The sequence below is a fragment of the Apis laboriosa genome, unplaced genomic scaffold (assembly GCF_014066325.1).
Source record: "Apis laboriosa isolate Shangri-la unplaced genomic scaffold, ASM1406632v1 scaffold104_cov149, whole genome shotgun sequence".
Classification (NCBI taxonomy): domain Eukaryota; kingdom Metazoa; phylum Arthropoda; class Insecta; order Hymenoptera; family Apidae; genus Apis; species Apis laboriosa.
Window position 1 is genome coordinate 1,194,087 of NW_025220694.1, and position 18,037 is coordinate 1,212,123.

At 25.5% G+C, this 18,037-nt stretch overlaps 1 protein-coding gene across 1 annotated transcript; it reads right to left on the bottom strand.

Moving 5' to 3' along the window:
* Positions 1–813: 813 nt before the first annotated feature.
* On the bottom strand, positions 814–14,706 carry LOC122720863. The gene is given in 25 exon segments (XM_043947944.1): positions 814–858; positions 929–1,061; positions 1,496–1,629; positions 2,019–2,109; positions 2,213–2,335; positions 2,494–2,755; positions 3,372–3,489; positions 3,564–3,680; positions 4,326–4,478; positions 5,101–5,282; positions 6,370–6,620; positions 6,849–6,982; positions 7,223–7,313; positions 7,405–7,527; positions 7,686–7,947; positions 8,261–8,378; positions 8,550–8,666; positions 10,720–10,852; positions 11,353–11,486; positions 11,571–11,661; positions 11,954–12,070; positions 12,440–12,704; positions 13,528–13,645; positions 13,730–13,846; positions 14,566–14,706. Coding segments are annotated over 25 exon segments (3,570 nt in total).
* Between the last annotated feature and the right edge of the window lie 3,331 nt (positions 14,707–18,037).

Here is an 18,037-nt window from a genome sequence, read left to right on the forward strand (position 1 = left end):
TAAGAAGAAATCGAGAAACATGAGAAAATATCAGTGAATTTAATTATTTTAGAATATGAAACAAAATATCCCATTGATTGTTAAATCTATAATATATCTTATGTGTGCTAAGTCTCTTAAAATTTGTCAAAATTAGATAATAGTGTCCTCTAATAGTGATCTTTTAATAGTTATATCTATGATCGGTATGATCTGGTGAGTAACTAAAAGGCAAATCAATTAAATGTATTTTTAAATTTTTACGTGACATGATTTTCAATTTGTTAAGTTATAAATACAATAAACAAAATTACAATTTTTATTTTCCTTTATAAAAATTAAAAATTGTTATCAATTAATAATGATTGAGTACATAACAAAATCTGATTTTAGTTCCTGAAACTTGATATTATTATAACATTTTTTGTATGAGGAACAAAAATAAAAAAATTGTATTCATTTCCAAATGAACAAGAAATCATGAAGTCATCTTGAAGTGAGTATCAATATTTTTTACTATATTTATCATTTATCAAAATTTCTATAAGTTTACTTATTCTAATCTATTGATCTTAATCTTACAATAATCAGAACATTATTATTTTTCACGTATATTATATTGGAAACAAAAAAAAAGAAAGGAAAAAAAAAGATATTATACTTTATATTTAACATGAATATACTTTATGCATGAAACAACAAATAACTAATCCTAATTAATTCTACAACTTAATTAATATACTATTATATAAATATAAATACCGACAATTGCATGTACATCATTGAATTTTCTACTTTATATATTATATAATTAATCTATTAATCATCAATTTATTAGGATCTAAATACGGTATAATATGAAAATGATAATTTTAAGATCTGGAAAAAATTAATGTAATTTAATCAGAAATTATAAAGTATTTGTCTAATGTAAAAGATATCGGCTCACCTGTACAAAACTGTCTAAATTCAAAGCAATTAAGCCTCCTCCTGTCAATGTTGGCGGACTCAAACATTTCCTAAGTACCAGTACGTATAATGATTGCGTTCTCGATGAACCATTGTACCAATGTGCTTCATATCTATACACATAATATAATGAATTGAATCGTTAATTCTATTGTATGATATATACTTTATGACTTATGAAAATTTACATAATCTTTTGAAATATAATATTCAATTTAAAATAATTAAAGATTGAACAATCAAGAACATAGAAAGTTAAATATATTAAAGAAAATATATAAAAGAAATAAAATGCTTGTTGAATTTCAATAATACAGAATGTAAATACTTCATTTATTAAAACCAAATGCAAATAATAATTAATATTTATCTGCGACTTAAACATTCAATGAAATGATGCTTTCAAATGATAATTTATATATTACCACTGCATATTTTTTTTTATTAATTTTCAATTGTATTGTATAATTTATTCGATTCTATTATTACTTTCTTTCTTTTTTAATTTATTTCAAATTTTAATGATCAATACATATAAAAATCTCACATTGTTTGAAAAATTTCATCGTTGGCATTTATAAGAAACTGTCCCATAATCGTTAAGAAAAACAGATGAGTTAATTGAGCAACAGTGTATCCGCAGAACGTGAAGAATCTAATCTCTATTTCCATGGTTGATAGCTAAATTTGGACAATAATATCAAATATTAAATCAGAATAGTATAATTTGTTAGTATACAAAGTAATAATATATTTTTGGAGGATTTTGATTCTAAAGGCAAAAACAAACAAGAATATCTATTGTATAATTATAAGCAATTTATTTTTGTGCCAAAAGAATAAAAGCAGAGATTGAATGAGATAGCTTTCTCTTTGTCACATTGACGCTCCATTCCATCTCGCTTCATTCAACGCAAAATGTTTTCTAATTTAATAAATAAATCTCACCCGACATTTTTGTACACTAATATTGTATTTTAGAATAGACCCTCCAAAGATATTTCATTTTATATGTAAAGCATTATGTATATGTATATCTTGCAAACTAGTTTTAACGAATGGTGACTTACCTTTAGAAAAGTACCGGTGAAAGCTAATACTATCGTTCCTATGATAAGTAAGAAGTAGTATATATGGCAGGCGTCGATTTTGTCCACGTATCTAGCATAACGATGTAATAAAAAAATATATAATAAAATATAAAAGAGTTGATATATATGACATTTTACATACTATATTACTAATTGTAAACGACAATACTAACTCAACGGCTATTTTGTGAGCTTTAATGGATTGTTTAACCTTTTTATAAGTTTCATCCATTAGGAGGTCAATATAATTTCCGTCGGAAAACTTCATGTCATCCACTGCATGCTTGAAATGATACCTATGTTCATTTTCATTAATTACAGTAAAAATTTTAGATGGGCGTAATTTTAACACAATATCTAAACCCTACAGAGAAATTAATGATAGAAAAGAAAGTAAATGAATAAACGGGTTCTAAGGGATGAAAGATGTGCGGTTAAAACGTGAACTACTCACCCGCTTATTGCTAACAAGGCGCATCCATGATGTACAATTTGCACCAAATTTGTATCACAGGCTAAATACACTGAAGACACTATCAATATTACTGTTGCCATGTACGTTAGTATGGGATAATAATATTTTTCCTCGTCTATGAAAAAATAGGTTGGATAGATAAATTCACGGCCTCGTGATTCGTTCAAAGGCATGATGATGTTCAAAATAGGTGGTATAGTTGGTATCATGATGAACATGATCGCGCTGGAAATTACTATAACTGAAGAGAATGAAATATAAGATAAAAGTAAAATAATGATTGATGAGAAATGTAGGAAAAAGTGAGGAAATTGATGATACAATTGATATTAAATAATATATCATTAAGAAAGATATAATTAATTTCTTAAATTATTTTCATCAATATTTCATTTAAAAATTTTATTTTTGCATTTCGTATTTTTATTTTTATATGCATGAATATAAATTTATATTAAATAATATAATATACAAGTATATATAATATTGTTAAAACAATAAAGAAAAAAATTTTTTATAATAAACTACTAGTAAGAATAATTATAAATATGATATATCTTTATAATATTTAATGATAAAAATAGATAACAATTAAGTGTATATGGAATGGGCATGAATGTTAAAAAATTAAATGATTAGTTTTATACATTCCATATAATATTTTTTCAGGATAAATATTTAGAAGAACTGTTATACACCTGATAATAACATTGATAAAAATTGTATAATTATTATAATAATAACTGATTAACTGTTTTAAAAAATATATTAATAAAATATAGATTTATTTTTTAAATAACTTTTAAGTGATCAGTATTTCCTCATGTTTTTCTACATATATATTTTTTATTTGTTACCTTCATAAAAAATGCAGAGTGTCGTTGCCCTTTTTGAATACATGTTCAAAATTTCTAACTCTTTCTTCGATCGTATCATCAGCCGATCAAATATGATGTCATTTAGAAGTTCTCTGAGCTGTGATTTTAATAACCGAATTATTATAATTATTCTAAAGATCGTAGATATAAAATAAAATTATAAATTTTTACCTTATCCTCGTTTAAAATATAATTATATTGTTTGAATAAGAGGATGAACACAGCATTCAAGTATGGCAATTGATTTGATAAGGCATCCAATGTGCAGAACACTATTACCTGATATATCTATAATATAATCTATAATATCTATAATATTATTTGTAATATTTATTATTTAACATTTTAAAATATTAACATTTTAAAAAAATATAGATAGCAATAATTTATTGTAAATTATATTGGTTCATTTCAAGACCATATATTATATGATATTTCCATATAATAATCGTAATTTCTCTTTGAAGAGAAATATAGCTAAAAATTCATTTAGGAGATGAAAATAATAGGCAAATTTTAATTTGATTTTAATTACTTATTTTTTATACATGTAATACAATCAAAAGGAAATCTCAAAGTTAATTATCCAATTGATCTTTGATCGCAAAATATGGAAATTAAAAACAAGTGCCTTCAATTTTATGCTTCTTTATCTGTATAATTTTATTTTTTATTAAATCATCCCATAAGTAATATCGTTTTAATTTTAATGGAATTCTAATAAAATTTCATTGTCATAGTATAATATATACAAAATAAAAAACACACAATTTTTTGAAGTTGAATTAAAAGAACATGATCAATGTAACATATTAACATCATTATTTTATTTATTTATTTTTTTTTATTTTTATGACGAATAAGAATCTTATAATAAATAATTATTTGTAATTTAAAACGAAATTACTTACTAGACATAGCCTAATCTAATACCTGCGTTGTAAGAGTAAGGATTATTATGGCGGATATAGTTAATCGTATGCAAGATTTAGTGAATCTTTCCTGATAAGGCCATACACCAACTAGCTGTCCAAAAAATTTGTTAATTCTCAGATATTGATCCTCTATTGCTTGCTTGTCCATGATCTTAAATAATAATAATGATCGTAAATAATAATAATAATACTTTATCACAGGATAATTGAAAAGAATTAAATTATTTTTATATGATCAATGATCTATTCATCTAGTCAATCCTCAGGAAACGTTTATTATCATCAGTATTCATGTCCACGAGAAACTGCCATGATCAGATTGTCTAAATGTAAAACATATATGTTTTCAATACTGTAATAATAGTATTAAATAATTCTTTTATCTTTTTAAATAATTGCTTTACATAACTACTTGCTTTTACAAAGATATATAGATTAATTTATATGGAAAATGGAAAGGTATTTTGACTAATAATAATGAAGCTTTTTCTATCTTCGTTTTTCTTTCTTAATAAGAAAATTGCAGAAACAATTTAACATAATTTTATTATGATATAATAGCAATATCTAACGACGTAATAATTTGTACGAACTAAGTGGATAAATGGATCTATATGTACGATGTGAAAAATTAATGACCGATGTTACACCTTCCAATATTGGTCTTCATATTTTTATAGTAGAAACATTCAGACGATTCATCGTTTTGTATCTATACGGAAGAATATATTGTTGTTACCTATTTTTTCACAAGATATAAGTTTTCTTATCACATGAGAAAATGTGATTCGATTTCCATCCTGGCTTTTTTTGTTTGCGGCTCTATATCCTATAGTTCTCTTCATGGCTGGTTCCTCATTTCTTTCTACTTGAAACAGGGAGACTTCGACCCTATAATTATTATCCAGGTATATACTGTAATACATTCTAATTTCAATGTTGTAATGCTTTTGAACTGCAATTAATTTGATAAAGATATATTCATACATGTTTAGAAAATCGATTCCAAATGAATACAAAAATTGATATTGATTGAAATTTCTTTATCAAGTTATTAGCAATCGATAATTTTTAAGTTTGAATTTGAGAAAAAAAGAGATAGAATGATGGCCTCCATCATGCTATCGTTTCTATTTTCCTCTTGCTTCTTTTAAACATCTTTTAAAATTATACCATTGAACGGAAAAATATTATATACAAAACTGAAAATTAATTGGATAATTAGAAATCGAAGAACATCGAATTTGAAAAATTTTTTTCACTTTTAATAAGTGTTACTGATATTTATTATTATTAATGTGATTATGTGAAATTTATGACGAATAAAATATAGCAAATCATAGTAAATATAAATATTATTCCATGCGGAACATTAAATATTTTATGACGTATATTTTATATTTTTCTTTGCAATGGTTAATTTATTTACAACTATTTACACAATATTAACTCATTTAATAAACAATATATAATGTTGGTACGAGAAGCAAAGAGGAACATAACTAGACTTTGTTAAATCGATATTCCGGAATCGATGCATTTTCTGTGCATGCGGTTCAATACTATAATATATTAATAATATAATAGATAATATCTAAGATTTATATTTTATTTTTTTAATATGATATGAGATATTTACATAAAGATATTTATTATTAATTTATTAAAAATCTATTTACAGATATATTTAATATTTACTATATTTCCAGTGTAAAATAAATTTTATTTATAGAAATATTTTAGAAATATTACAATTGAATAGCACAATATTAAAAATTTATTAATAAAAATTTAAATCCAATCTTATTAATCTTTCAATAATTATCGATAAATTGTATCACATTGAATTATTATTAGTATAATGAAAGAAAGAAAATATTAAGCAAATATTATATTTCACATTTGTAATAAGATTATCGGCAAGTAACTTAAGTGCAATCACGTAATTAAACATAATAAGAAATTTTTGTGAACAAAAATATCGCTTGCATAAACATATATCGAACATTCCACTTTGTATCGATTTATGAAGATCGAAAAACTGTGTAATATGAGAAAGACGCTTTTAAAACCTGAAAAAATTCAATTCAGTTATTGTTACTCAATTGTTAACCCCTTTCTTAAGGATAAATTCTTAATATTTTATAAAAATAAGCTGACCTTTACAAAGCTGTCTAAATTTAAAGCGATCAATCCTCCTCCTGTCAGTTTCGGTGGATTCAAACATTTTCGCAGTACTAATAAATATAACGATTGCGTTTTCGACGAACCATAATACCAACGAGCATCGTATCTATAAATAGTAATAATTAATTGAATCGTAAATTTTTATTATATTATGATATGTTCCATTACTTCAGAGTTATTAATATTTTTATTTCATCGATTGAAAATATTTGACGATTAATAATATATTTAACAAAATATTTAAAAAAATATATGCAAACTTTATTTAAATATTTTGATTATGTTAAGTTATATGCAATCGACTTGAATATATGTACATGTGTCATAGCCTCACATTGTTTTAAAGACTTCTTCATTTGAATCTATCAAAAATTGCCCCATGACCATTAAAAAAAGCAAGTGAGTTAGTTGACCAATAGTAAATGTACAAAAAGTGAAGAATCTACCTCCTATTTCCATCGATGCCAACTAAATTTAAAAAAGAAAGAAATTTAAAAGGTGATATAACAAAAAAGCAGCATAAATAAATATATATATATAAGTATAAATAAGTAATGTTATTTTAAAATTTTAAATTTGTTAAATTGTGAATGTATTAAAAACCGAAATTAATAAATTATATTATAAATTAAATTAAGAATTATATATATTTTGAACAGTATTGATTCGATTATTGAAAACAGAATGTTTCATTGAATGATAACTTGCCTTTATGAATGTTCCCGTGAATGTTATAATTATCATTCCCAAAAGGATGAAGAAATAGTGTATATGACAAGCATCGATTTTATTCACATATCTAACAACATATATTAAATAATAAAATTATATTAAAGAAATTTATATAAAAAATAATTCAAATTATATCTATTATACATAATGATACTAACTCAACAGCTTTTTTGTGAGCATCGATGGATTGACTTACTTTTGCATAAGTTTTCTCCATTAACTCATCACTATATTTTTCGTTACAAAGATCAACGTTATCCATGGCATGTTTAAAACGATACCTGTGTTTATTTATATTAATTACATAAAATTTAATTTAATATTATATGATATTTAATAATAAACTTTAAAGAAAAATTAGTTACTAAAAAAAAATAAAAATTTTTAGTATAGCAAATGAATAATATATCATTTTTAAATAAATCGAATACTTACTTACCCACTGATGGTCAACAAGGCACATCCATGATGTACAACGTGAATCAAATTTATGTCACAGGCAATATATACAAAAACGTGTCCAAGACACACTGCTAACATGTGTCCTGTTATGAGATAATAATATTTCTCTTCATCCACAAAATAATAGGATGGATAGACGAGTTCACGATTTCGTGACTCGTTTAGTGGCATGATGACATTCATTATTAGTGGTATAGATGGCATGGAGAGAAACATAAATCCACAAGAGTATATGCTAACTAAAAATAAAAACAATAAAATATTTGAAAAAAAAAAAAGAAAAGAAAAGGAATAAAAGTAGAATATATATATATATAGTTAGAAATAAGAGAAAGAGAGACATCTGATTTTTGAGTTTACGAAACTCAAATTGTCTCAAAAGTTTCGAAAATTAGAATGCTTATTTTTGTTAAAAATTAAAATATTATAAAATCGAAATCTCCATTCATTGTAAACCAATAATAACGATATCTTTTAGATTTGAAAAAAATCAAATTCTTATATTTTTTCTTTTTTCTTTACTGTTTAAAGAATTGTTTGCTTACTCTTCACCTTCGTAAAAGGAACAGAAGAACATTGCTCTCTTAAAATATATTTCGAAAATTTCTTCTTCCTCCTTTGACCGTTTCACCAGTCGATCGGATATAATGTTATGTAGAAGTTCTCTGAGCTATGCTTTTAAAATTATAATTTTAATAATTATACATATATAAAGTATTAATTTTTACTTCATAAACGAGAATCAATTTGTATTCAAACATTTTTTAAAAATATGAAATTTTTTTGATGTTAGTTTAAGAATAGTTTAATCATAATATTTATAAAATTAATTGTTTTTCACCTTTTTCTCATTCAAGATATAATTGTATTGCTTGAGTATAAGGGCAAATCCTAAATCAATGTACGGTATTTGATCTGATAAGACGTCAACGCTGTAAAACACTGCTACCCGTGATATCTATATTTTAATAACATTTTAACAATTATAACACAATTTCTTAAAAAATATTTAAAATATTTTTTTAATACCAAACTTTTTTACTACAATAAACTAATCACAACTCTTTTATTTAATATAATAATTTCACAAACATGTTATTTCCACAACAATAGTATTACTACCTGTGCTATAAAGGCAATAATCATTACAATAAGAATTATAAAACGTATGAAAAATTTCATGAATTTTCCCTGATCAGGCCACACACCAACAAGCTGTCCGAAAAATTTGTTATCCTTAAGATATAACTCTTCCATTGCTTGTTGATCCATATTTTATCACACAATATTTTATCACAAGATCTCTTTTATCTTTTAGACTATCCTCGAGAAGCGTTTCTCAAGTCTTCAAATCCACGAAGAAATTGCCATGACTAGACAGTCTAAGTGCAAACGTGAATATTTTCCACTGCAATAGTGGCAGCAGTAAGTAATTCTTTTATCATTTCAAATAATTATTTTATAAGCAATGTGAGATTATTCGTAATACAAAGATATATAGGTTTGATTGATACTTTATATGAAAAATGAAAGCATTTTATATTGTACAAAGTAATGGCGGCTTTTACTATTTTTTTTTCTTTTTACGAAGAAAAAAGAAATTGCAAGAATAACTAAATATGATTTAATTCTAGATGTAGTAGCTATGGCTAGTGATGCGGTAATCTGTATGCACTAAGTGGATAAGTGGATCTATATGAGGGGATTGAAAAATTAATGGTGGAAAGTATTCTTTTCAATACTCGTCGCAGCATTTTATCACAGTATAACATTCGTGGCAAGAATATTGCATTATGCCAAATTGTGAGTTTTATTCTTGTTATCCGTAAGTGCATGAATCGTTTTTACGAATAGAAAAGATTAATCTATCTTTTCTTGTATTTTGGTGTTTTTAAAGTATAAAATTTTCTTGTTAAAATATTTTCATGCATTTTGAAAGAAAGAAATATAGTAAAGAATGAATGAATATTATCGAAAAATTTTGCTTTTTTCTATTTTAATCATTTTTTATTGATCATCAATTGGAAATAATTTTTTATATAGATATAGATACATAAAAATTCCAAGATATATATTTCGAAATAATAATGTGTTATTTATATACGTATAAAATTTTTTTATATTCATCTATAAAAAAAAACATAAATAAAGTGTAAATACGTATATAAATTACCATATTGTTTATAATATATTGAAATTAATATACAGAATCACGTGCATATTGCCCTCTTCACGTGGTATCTGGTACTATATCTCTGCATTATCCTGTAAGTAATTATAAATAATTAAATATTTTTCAAAGCATTTTTAATTTTTAATAAAAATACTAAATGAAAATACTAAAATAAAACGGTATATTATTTTATTCGTTACTTTCAGCACTTATATAACTAAATATATTTTTAGAAATCTATGTCTTACTAAAGATTTACAGTTCTTCGCCATAGATGGCAGTAACTATCAGCGGTAAATTTAAAAAGAAAATCTTATATTTTTCAAATTTTTAATAATAAAAGTAAAAAAAAAATTAAGAAAAAATATATTTATATTTATTTATTTTTCTATAAATTCTAAATCAATAAATGATTAGTTATTGTTAGTGATTAACTGTGAAAATAAACTATTCTAATATGATTTTGTTATTTTTATTTTATATCTATGTAAATATTCCATTCAAATAAAATTTTAAAAAAACCCATGCTATGTATCATAGAATCTCTTAATCGAATAAAGAATAAAAATAGAATTGATTTAAAATTTCATTTTTGTGAATATTCAATAGTTTATAAAATATTTAATACAAATTTGTGATTTTTCTTTTTTATTGTGCAAATAATACGTACGTTAAAATATATTATACTTGGCAACTGTTCTTTTGAATAATTAATGGCATTCAGACAGATTTTAATACGGTAAAATACGAGACACTCGTTTTCACGACCTAAAACGAATATCGTGTGAAATGCATTCGAGGATACTCGATTGTATTGCAAAGTTGATTAATGGCTTACCTCTGCAAAAGTGTTCAAGTTTAGTTGCACTAATCCACCGGCTGTTAACAGAAGGGGATTCAAATTTCTTCGCAGAATCAGAACGAATATTGCTTGAATTTTATATTGCACATTATACCAATATGGTTCGTACCTATTACGATATCACTATTTATATAAATTGTAATTAACAAAATAGATCTACAAAAATAAAAAATTTACGATAAATATTATCAGGCAATTAAAATTTTATTGTGTTTATTTAGTAGATAAGAAAAATGCAAGAAATGTAGAAAACAAATTTTTATTCGTTAATAAAACTCTTAATATAACTCTTAATATAATTTATTTATTATGCTTAATAGAAAAAATTATAAATTGTATTTTATGAAATTTAACATTCTGTTCGAAATAATTATCCAGATTTAACAAAAGTATATATATACAGAGCGTTAATATATTCATAGGAGCTTAAAGATCGATTATAGAAATCGAAACAAATTTTAATGTAAAGTATTAATATAAAAATATATATATATTTTTTTTTATATTATTTTTTTTTATCAAAAAAAGAATGACACAATTTTTTTGATCACGTAAAAAAATTATTATACGTAATAAAAATGATTTTGTTACATTATAGTTAATACTTACATATCCCAATAAACATTATTATGTGAATCAATGACGAATTGGCCTTGAGCTGTGAGGAAGAAAATGTGCACCACTTGAGCAATCACGTATCCGTAATACTGATTAGTTTCCATGGACCATGTTATTGTACCTATCTTTTTTTTTTTTTTTTTTTTAATAATATTTTTAGTCAATTTTACACAAATATCAGAGATTCACCAAGAATGAAGATCGCTCACCTTCATCATCGTGACAGTAAGACACAAAATTGATGCACCCACTTGCGCGAAGATATTCATAGAGAAAAAATCCTCGATTTGGGCGAGATATCTAATTTTAAAGCTCGATTTTCATGTGTCCAATAATTTAACCAAGCGCGTTAGAGTATCAATAAAATGATATTATAATCAATGCGAATAAGAAAATTCGTATTTTTCTTCTTCAATTTTTGATTGTAAAATTGTAAAAGATTGTAAAATTGAGAATTTGTTAAAATACTTTAGAAAATTATCAAAGAACTATTATTTAAAAATTGTATTAATTATTAATTATTTAAATTTTTAACCAAATCACAAAGGACAAAAAACAACAACGACAAAAATTTGAACATCATTATACTAACGCAAGCGCCCGTTTGTGAGTTTTAATGGCGTAGCACAATCTTCTGTATATTTTTTCATCCACTTTCGCATCTTTCCTCAACAAGTACAAATCGTTCAAGCTATTTTTGAAGCGGTAACTGCAAAATTATATTTCTAAAATATTATTATTAAACAGGATATTATTATTATTACTATTATTATTATATTATTATTAAGCATCTTTGAAGAATCATTTCTAGAGATCAAAATAAGTATAAAAGTTGATATAGAAAAATATCGACTGAGACTTATTTATTGAATTATAAATTGAATTTTACGTTGGATGAAGCGAGACAGAGACAGATCGCTCTGTCTCCATCACCTTCATTCAACATATATTTTTATATATTTTTTTTTTCTTTTAATAAATTATATTGTTATGTCGTTAAAAAAATGAAACAACACACATCAACGATGAGCAAATAAGCATTATTATACAATTTATTGCATGTAATATCAGAACTTACCCTGCAAGGGCGAGCAATCCGCAAGCATGTTGCACGACGTAGACCAGTGTTGTGTCCGTTGCAATGAACACGCACATCGCCGTGAACAACGATACGATCGAGAATATCAAAATGGGATAATAATAATCGGCCTCATTCTCGATGTAGTAATACGCTGGATATATCTGGATCCTCGGCCGTGACTCGTTCAAGGGTATGAATATATCCAACAAAATAGGCGTCAAGGGAAGGATCAAGAAAAGGACTGCACAAAAGTACGCGTTTACTGCAATGTATCATCAATGTGTCAAGGTTTAATTATTGAGAATATATGATTGAGAATATATTATTATGCGAATTTATTTATTTTTTTAAATGTAATTAAAAGATTCTTCTTATGAATAATATTTTTAAATATTATTATTTTCTTTTTTTTCTTTTTAATCTAATTTGAATATTGTAAGAATCGTGTATATTAGATATATTTTATTCTATATATCATATTATATGCAAAAATACATAGAGGAAGAATATTCAATGAGGAAAATAGATTTTGAATGATACAGAACTTTAAATCTTTAGTAAGTAAATGTTTTTTTGTCAAATGGCAATTGCAATAAAGGAATGGTATTTCAAATATATATTTTAATAGCAATTAATTATAAACATTGTTTTGAAATGAATAGATATTTTGATTGAAATATAAAGAAATTACTTTATATAATAGCATTTCAAATAAGTAATTTTAACTTTAATATTATTACAGTATTACAGTACGAAGCCATTGTATATAATATATATAATATAAAAGAATTCAATCTATTCTCAATCAACTGAAGTAAATTGTTTATGGAATATTAAACTAGGCTGAAATATTGCAATGTTTCTTGAATTCTACTTTTGATTAGTAATTAATAGAAGCAACAAAACCGTAAGTTTATGTATATTAACACTTGTTCTATAAAACTAAAAAAATTTTATATTTTTAATTTTATATTTATATTAAATTTAAAATTTTATATTTTAATAGTAATTAATAAATAAATTGCAGTGGAGAGAATTAATTTGAGATTAGAGAAAATTGATTGATCGATATATTGTCATCTTACCTATGTATATTAATATAAAGAATAAACTTTTGTCAGCGTATTTTTCCAGGATCATCTCTTCCTCGTGCGTTTTCTTCTTTTGCCAATCATTCAGAATACTCGTAAACAATTCCTTGAACTATCCAAATACAAAGAAACGACTAAAATCTTAATCTCACTTCACTTGTTATTTTTCGAATTTGTAATTATCAAAATTTCTCACCTTTTGCTCATTAATAATAAAATTGTTGTATTTTATCATTAGGAGAATAGCCACCACCAGAAATGGAATTTGATCCATTGCAACATTTAGACTAAAGAATAGTATTATGTTGCTTCCCTACCATAAAATTAATCAAATAATCATTGCCAAATTAAAAAATTAATAAAGAAAGCATTCTTTGCGTTATCTTAAACTTTCTCAAACTGTATCAAACTCAAATTAAATCAATTTCGATTCGATACAATATCAAAGTTTTCAACTTTGAAGATGTAAATTGTAATATTTGCAAAACAAATATACATTGTCGATACATTGTCAAACTCTCTCAAACTCCATTAAACTTGAATCAAATTGAATTAATAAATGATTGATACATTAACAGAATTGTTTTCGAAAATAATAAATAATAATATTTAGAAAATAATAATATTGTATTAGCACATTGTCAAACATTTTCAAACTGAATCAAATTTGGATTGATCAGAACTGAAAATACAAACTATAACATTTTCAAAATATCAGCATATTGTTGAATTTTCAAAATATCAAACTTGGATTGAATCAATTGAATTTGATACAATACAGAGTTTTCATCCCCAAAATATATTGAATTCAAATAATATATTGAATTTCGATTAAGTCAATTCGATTCAAGATATCAGAGATCTCATTTCTAAAGATAGAAAATATAATATTTACATTTTAAAAACATTGTTGATAAAAAAACACGATATCCCAATATTATTAATAATAGACAAAGTGTCTAATCATTGTAACCATAGTATTGGTTTTTCTTTTTTTTTTCTCTTTTTTTTATAATAATAAATCAAACACACCTGTGTAAGATGCGCCATGATCGCTATTAACTCTATAAAAATACGGGGAATCGTTTTGCGTTTTTGATTCGGCCACATGCCAACGATGATTAAATATATTTTATTTATTTTTAAGTATCGTTCCAGTCGTTGTATATCCATGTTATCACTAGGCAGTCCAACCGATAGACTGTCTATGTAGTTTTCTAGCAATCGATGACTTAATAACTCGTCTTTTTAATCGCAATCCATATACAGTTCCGTGTTCGTTTGAACATTGAAAACGTTTAAGAATTGATAGATACGTATGCACCGATGCATAAAGTGACTCAATATTTAATTTCCAATGATGTCACACGCGTGTCATTCGTCCATTAGTGTTATTGTAACGATATGTTCTCGAACATATCATTCATATTACTTAACCAGACTCTTAAGCAATTATAGTTTTTACATTGCTATTTTTATTATCGTTGGAATTAATAATGAAATATGAAACACGATTCGTTAGTTAAGAGATATGGAAGACCAAACTAAATTTTTGTGCAGTGGGTAAAAAAAGTGGATATTCGTGTAGTTAATTTTTTTTTTTTTTGTAATAAATATATATAAAAGTACAGTGATTCACAAATGTGCAGATTAAATATTTTTAATAAAGAGGAAAAGAAGAATGTAAAAAATATAGAAATTTAAAAATTGAGAAATTATTCGTGCAATATTCTATTATTGTTCTACTGCCAAATTCTTATATTTTCTATATTATGCATTATTAAATACATTTTTAATTCACATCTGTAAAGAACGTAACGTAATTACTTCTATTTATTTCTTCGTAATAAAATTAATACGAAAAAAAAAAGATAATGAATTTCATTTCTGTGATCATAAATTTTAATCATTTTAATCCTGATCACTGATACCTAAAATACATAAAAAAAAAAAAACTGTACATAAATTGTCTCGTTAAAAATTATGTTTTTTTGAAAACACAATTCAAAAAGATTGAATTTGAAATTTCAAATCGATATTCCTTGACTATGCATATTTAATATCTCGATTTTCCAGCAGATTTAAGCGTTATAATTTTATTCTACATTTTTTTTTTTTTTTTACATTTATTTTCACACATAAGAGTAATCCCTTGCCGATTTATATTTAACACTCGAATTAGCTCGAATTTCACTTGGAAATTATTCAAGTTTAATTTTTTTTTTTTTTTTTTTTTTACCTACTCAATATCTCAATAATAATAACAGAAACATGTATCGTGTCAATAATTTAATCGTTCTAATTCACGGATAAAAAAAGATAAATCCCTGGCACGATCGATGCGCTCATTCGTTAAGTACTTTCTTTTTCTCGTTTCCTTTTTTTTTTTCTTTTAATCTAGAACGGAAAGTCCAAAGATATCGTCCGCGCATCGTACGTGTACCGAAGTTACAATAGAGCGGAAGGTATGTACTAATTGGATGCAGCCTTTCAGCCGAAGCAGCGACCAACGGGGGTTGGTTTAGATTGGAAGAGCGGCGTGGGCTGCGGCTGGCTACGACGGATCGAGTTACACAAAGGCAGCTTTTTTAATTGGATAACGTCATATCGACGCGTTCACACGCGTATGCCAACTTTTTTTCCCATCGATTTGCTTGCTGCTGGTCCGCCATCGGCCACCTATGGGACGGCCGCGCCCGCCACAGAGAACGTCGAACGTCCTCCCTGTCGAACGACGACGAGGAAAATGCCGTTCGAACGCCACCGTTGTCGTTCCTCCACCGATACAGACGTGTTACGTGCGAACTTGTTAGCCATTTTCGACACTGGAGGTGTTCCATGGAGGAGAGATAAAAAAAGGAAGGGAGGAGGGAGAGAGAGGTTCTTTCTTTCGTGGTACGTATTGGAACGAGATCATCGTTTATCAAACAACGCGATTACATTTTCAATTTTTAATCTAACTAATGGGTATGCCAGAAAACTGTAATATAACATTTGCATAAGTAATATTTACATCAATAGGGAGAAATAATTGTGAACGTTTGGAAGGAATTATTGTTAGAGATAAAGAACTAGGAATCGAGAGAATTTGATGATAGATCCAGTATCTTTAATTCTTGACTCTTCTAATTGAGATTAAAAAAAAAAGGAAAAGATATTGGGAATATATTTTTGGTAAATATTTTTTCTTTTTTTTATTGAAATTTGCATTTAATTTGTATGAATTTGACATGAGTTTGAATGATTTTAAGCTTTATCCATCGTAATTCTTAATTATCTATTTCTATAACACTTGCAATTATTTTATTCATCATTTAACAATGCATTTTTATATCACTTATGTATTTCCAAGAAATTATCTTTTTTTAAATATTCTACGATTTTACAGATCTCAAATCATTCTCAATCATTATTCGCAAAATACTTCAATTATTCGTGGATGAAGTAACATGAATAAGTAAAGGAAACACAGTCATCGTTTCTAATAGTGATCACGAGATGAGGGAGGGCTTTAGGTAATTTACTAATGTAGAATCATCCCTCTTTGTGCTGTTTTTCCCTCAAATTTCACCTTTTATCTCCTTTTTGCTTTCATTCCCTTTCTCTTATTTACGTTGTAAGCATCAATTTTTTTCATCTTAACCTTTCCTTCTTCCTCCTTCATTCTACGACCACTCTGGCAGCGCGTTATCTATCCTCTTGAAGCAAGCTATTACGCGATTGTATCTTAAATAAAATATCACGGGCATCCCATCGCCAACCACTCGAAATAATAATTGTCATCTCGATGTCAAGCTTTCGCCTCTACGATCCTTTTACCCTCGACTATGTGCCCACATCTCATTTCCTGCCCTTCTTCTGCTTTCCTTTTTTTGCAAACAGTGCAAACGAATTCGAAATAGGATAATCTGGATTGTATTATTACAATTAGTTTTTTAAAAATTGTAAAAAAGAGCATGAAGTAATTAGAAATATTTTAATAAAAAATATAGTAAAAATATAATTTAGAATAAAAAGTTTTACCTTTAAAAATAATATATTAATTGCTGAAAATATTATTTCGCGATACAACGTGATTTATCAATTTTCATTATAGAAAGTGATAAGAGATGATAAATTAAACTTTTTAATGTATCATTGTATAAAAATTAGAATATTAAAAGCAATTAGTAAATAGAAATTAAAAAAAGTAAAAAAAATACGTAATAAAATGAAAATTTATTATCGAAAGTTATTTAATATTCTCTAAATATAGAACGTTCCTTCCATTTTTTCAAGAATTTATCTAGAAGAAAAAAATAACGGTAACTAATCATTTCATTACGAATCTTAATTAAAAAGATATCTTCAAATTATTCAAAAACATTCAGACCGTTAAAATGGCTTTTTTATGGTGGCTCTTAAAACAATATTATCCTCATTTTCAAGATCAAACGGCGCAGTTTAAAGAATTAATTATATCAGGTTTAATACAACGGAATAAAACGGACGACATAATAATATG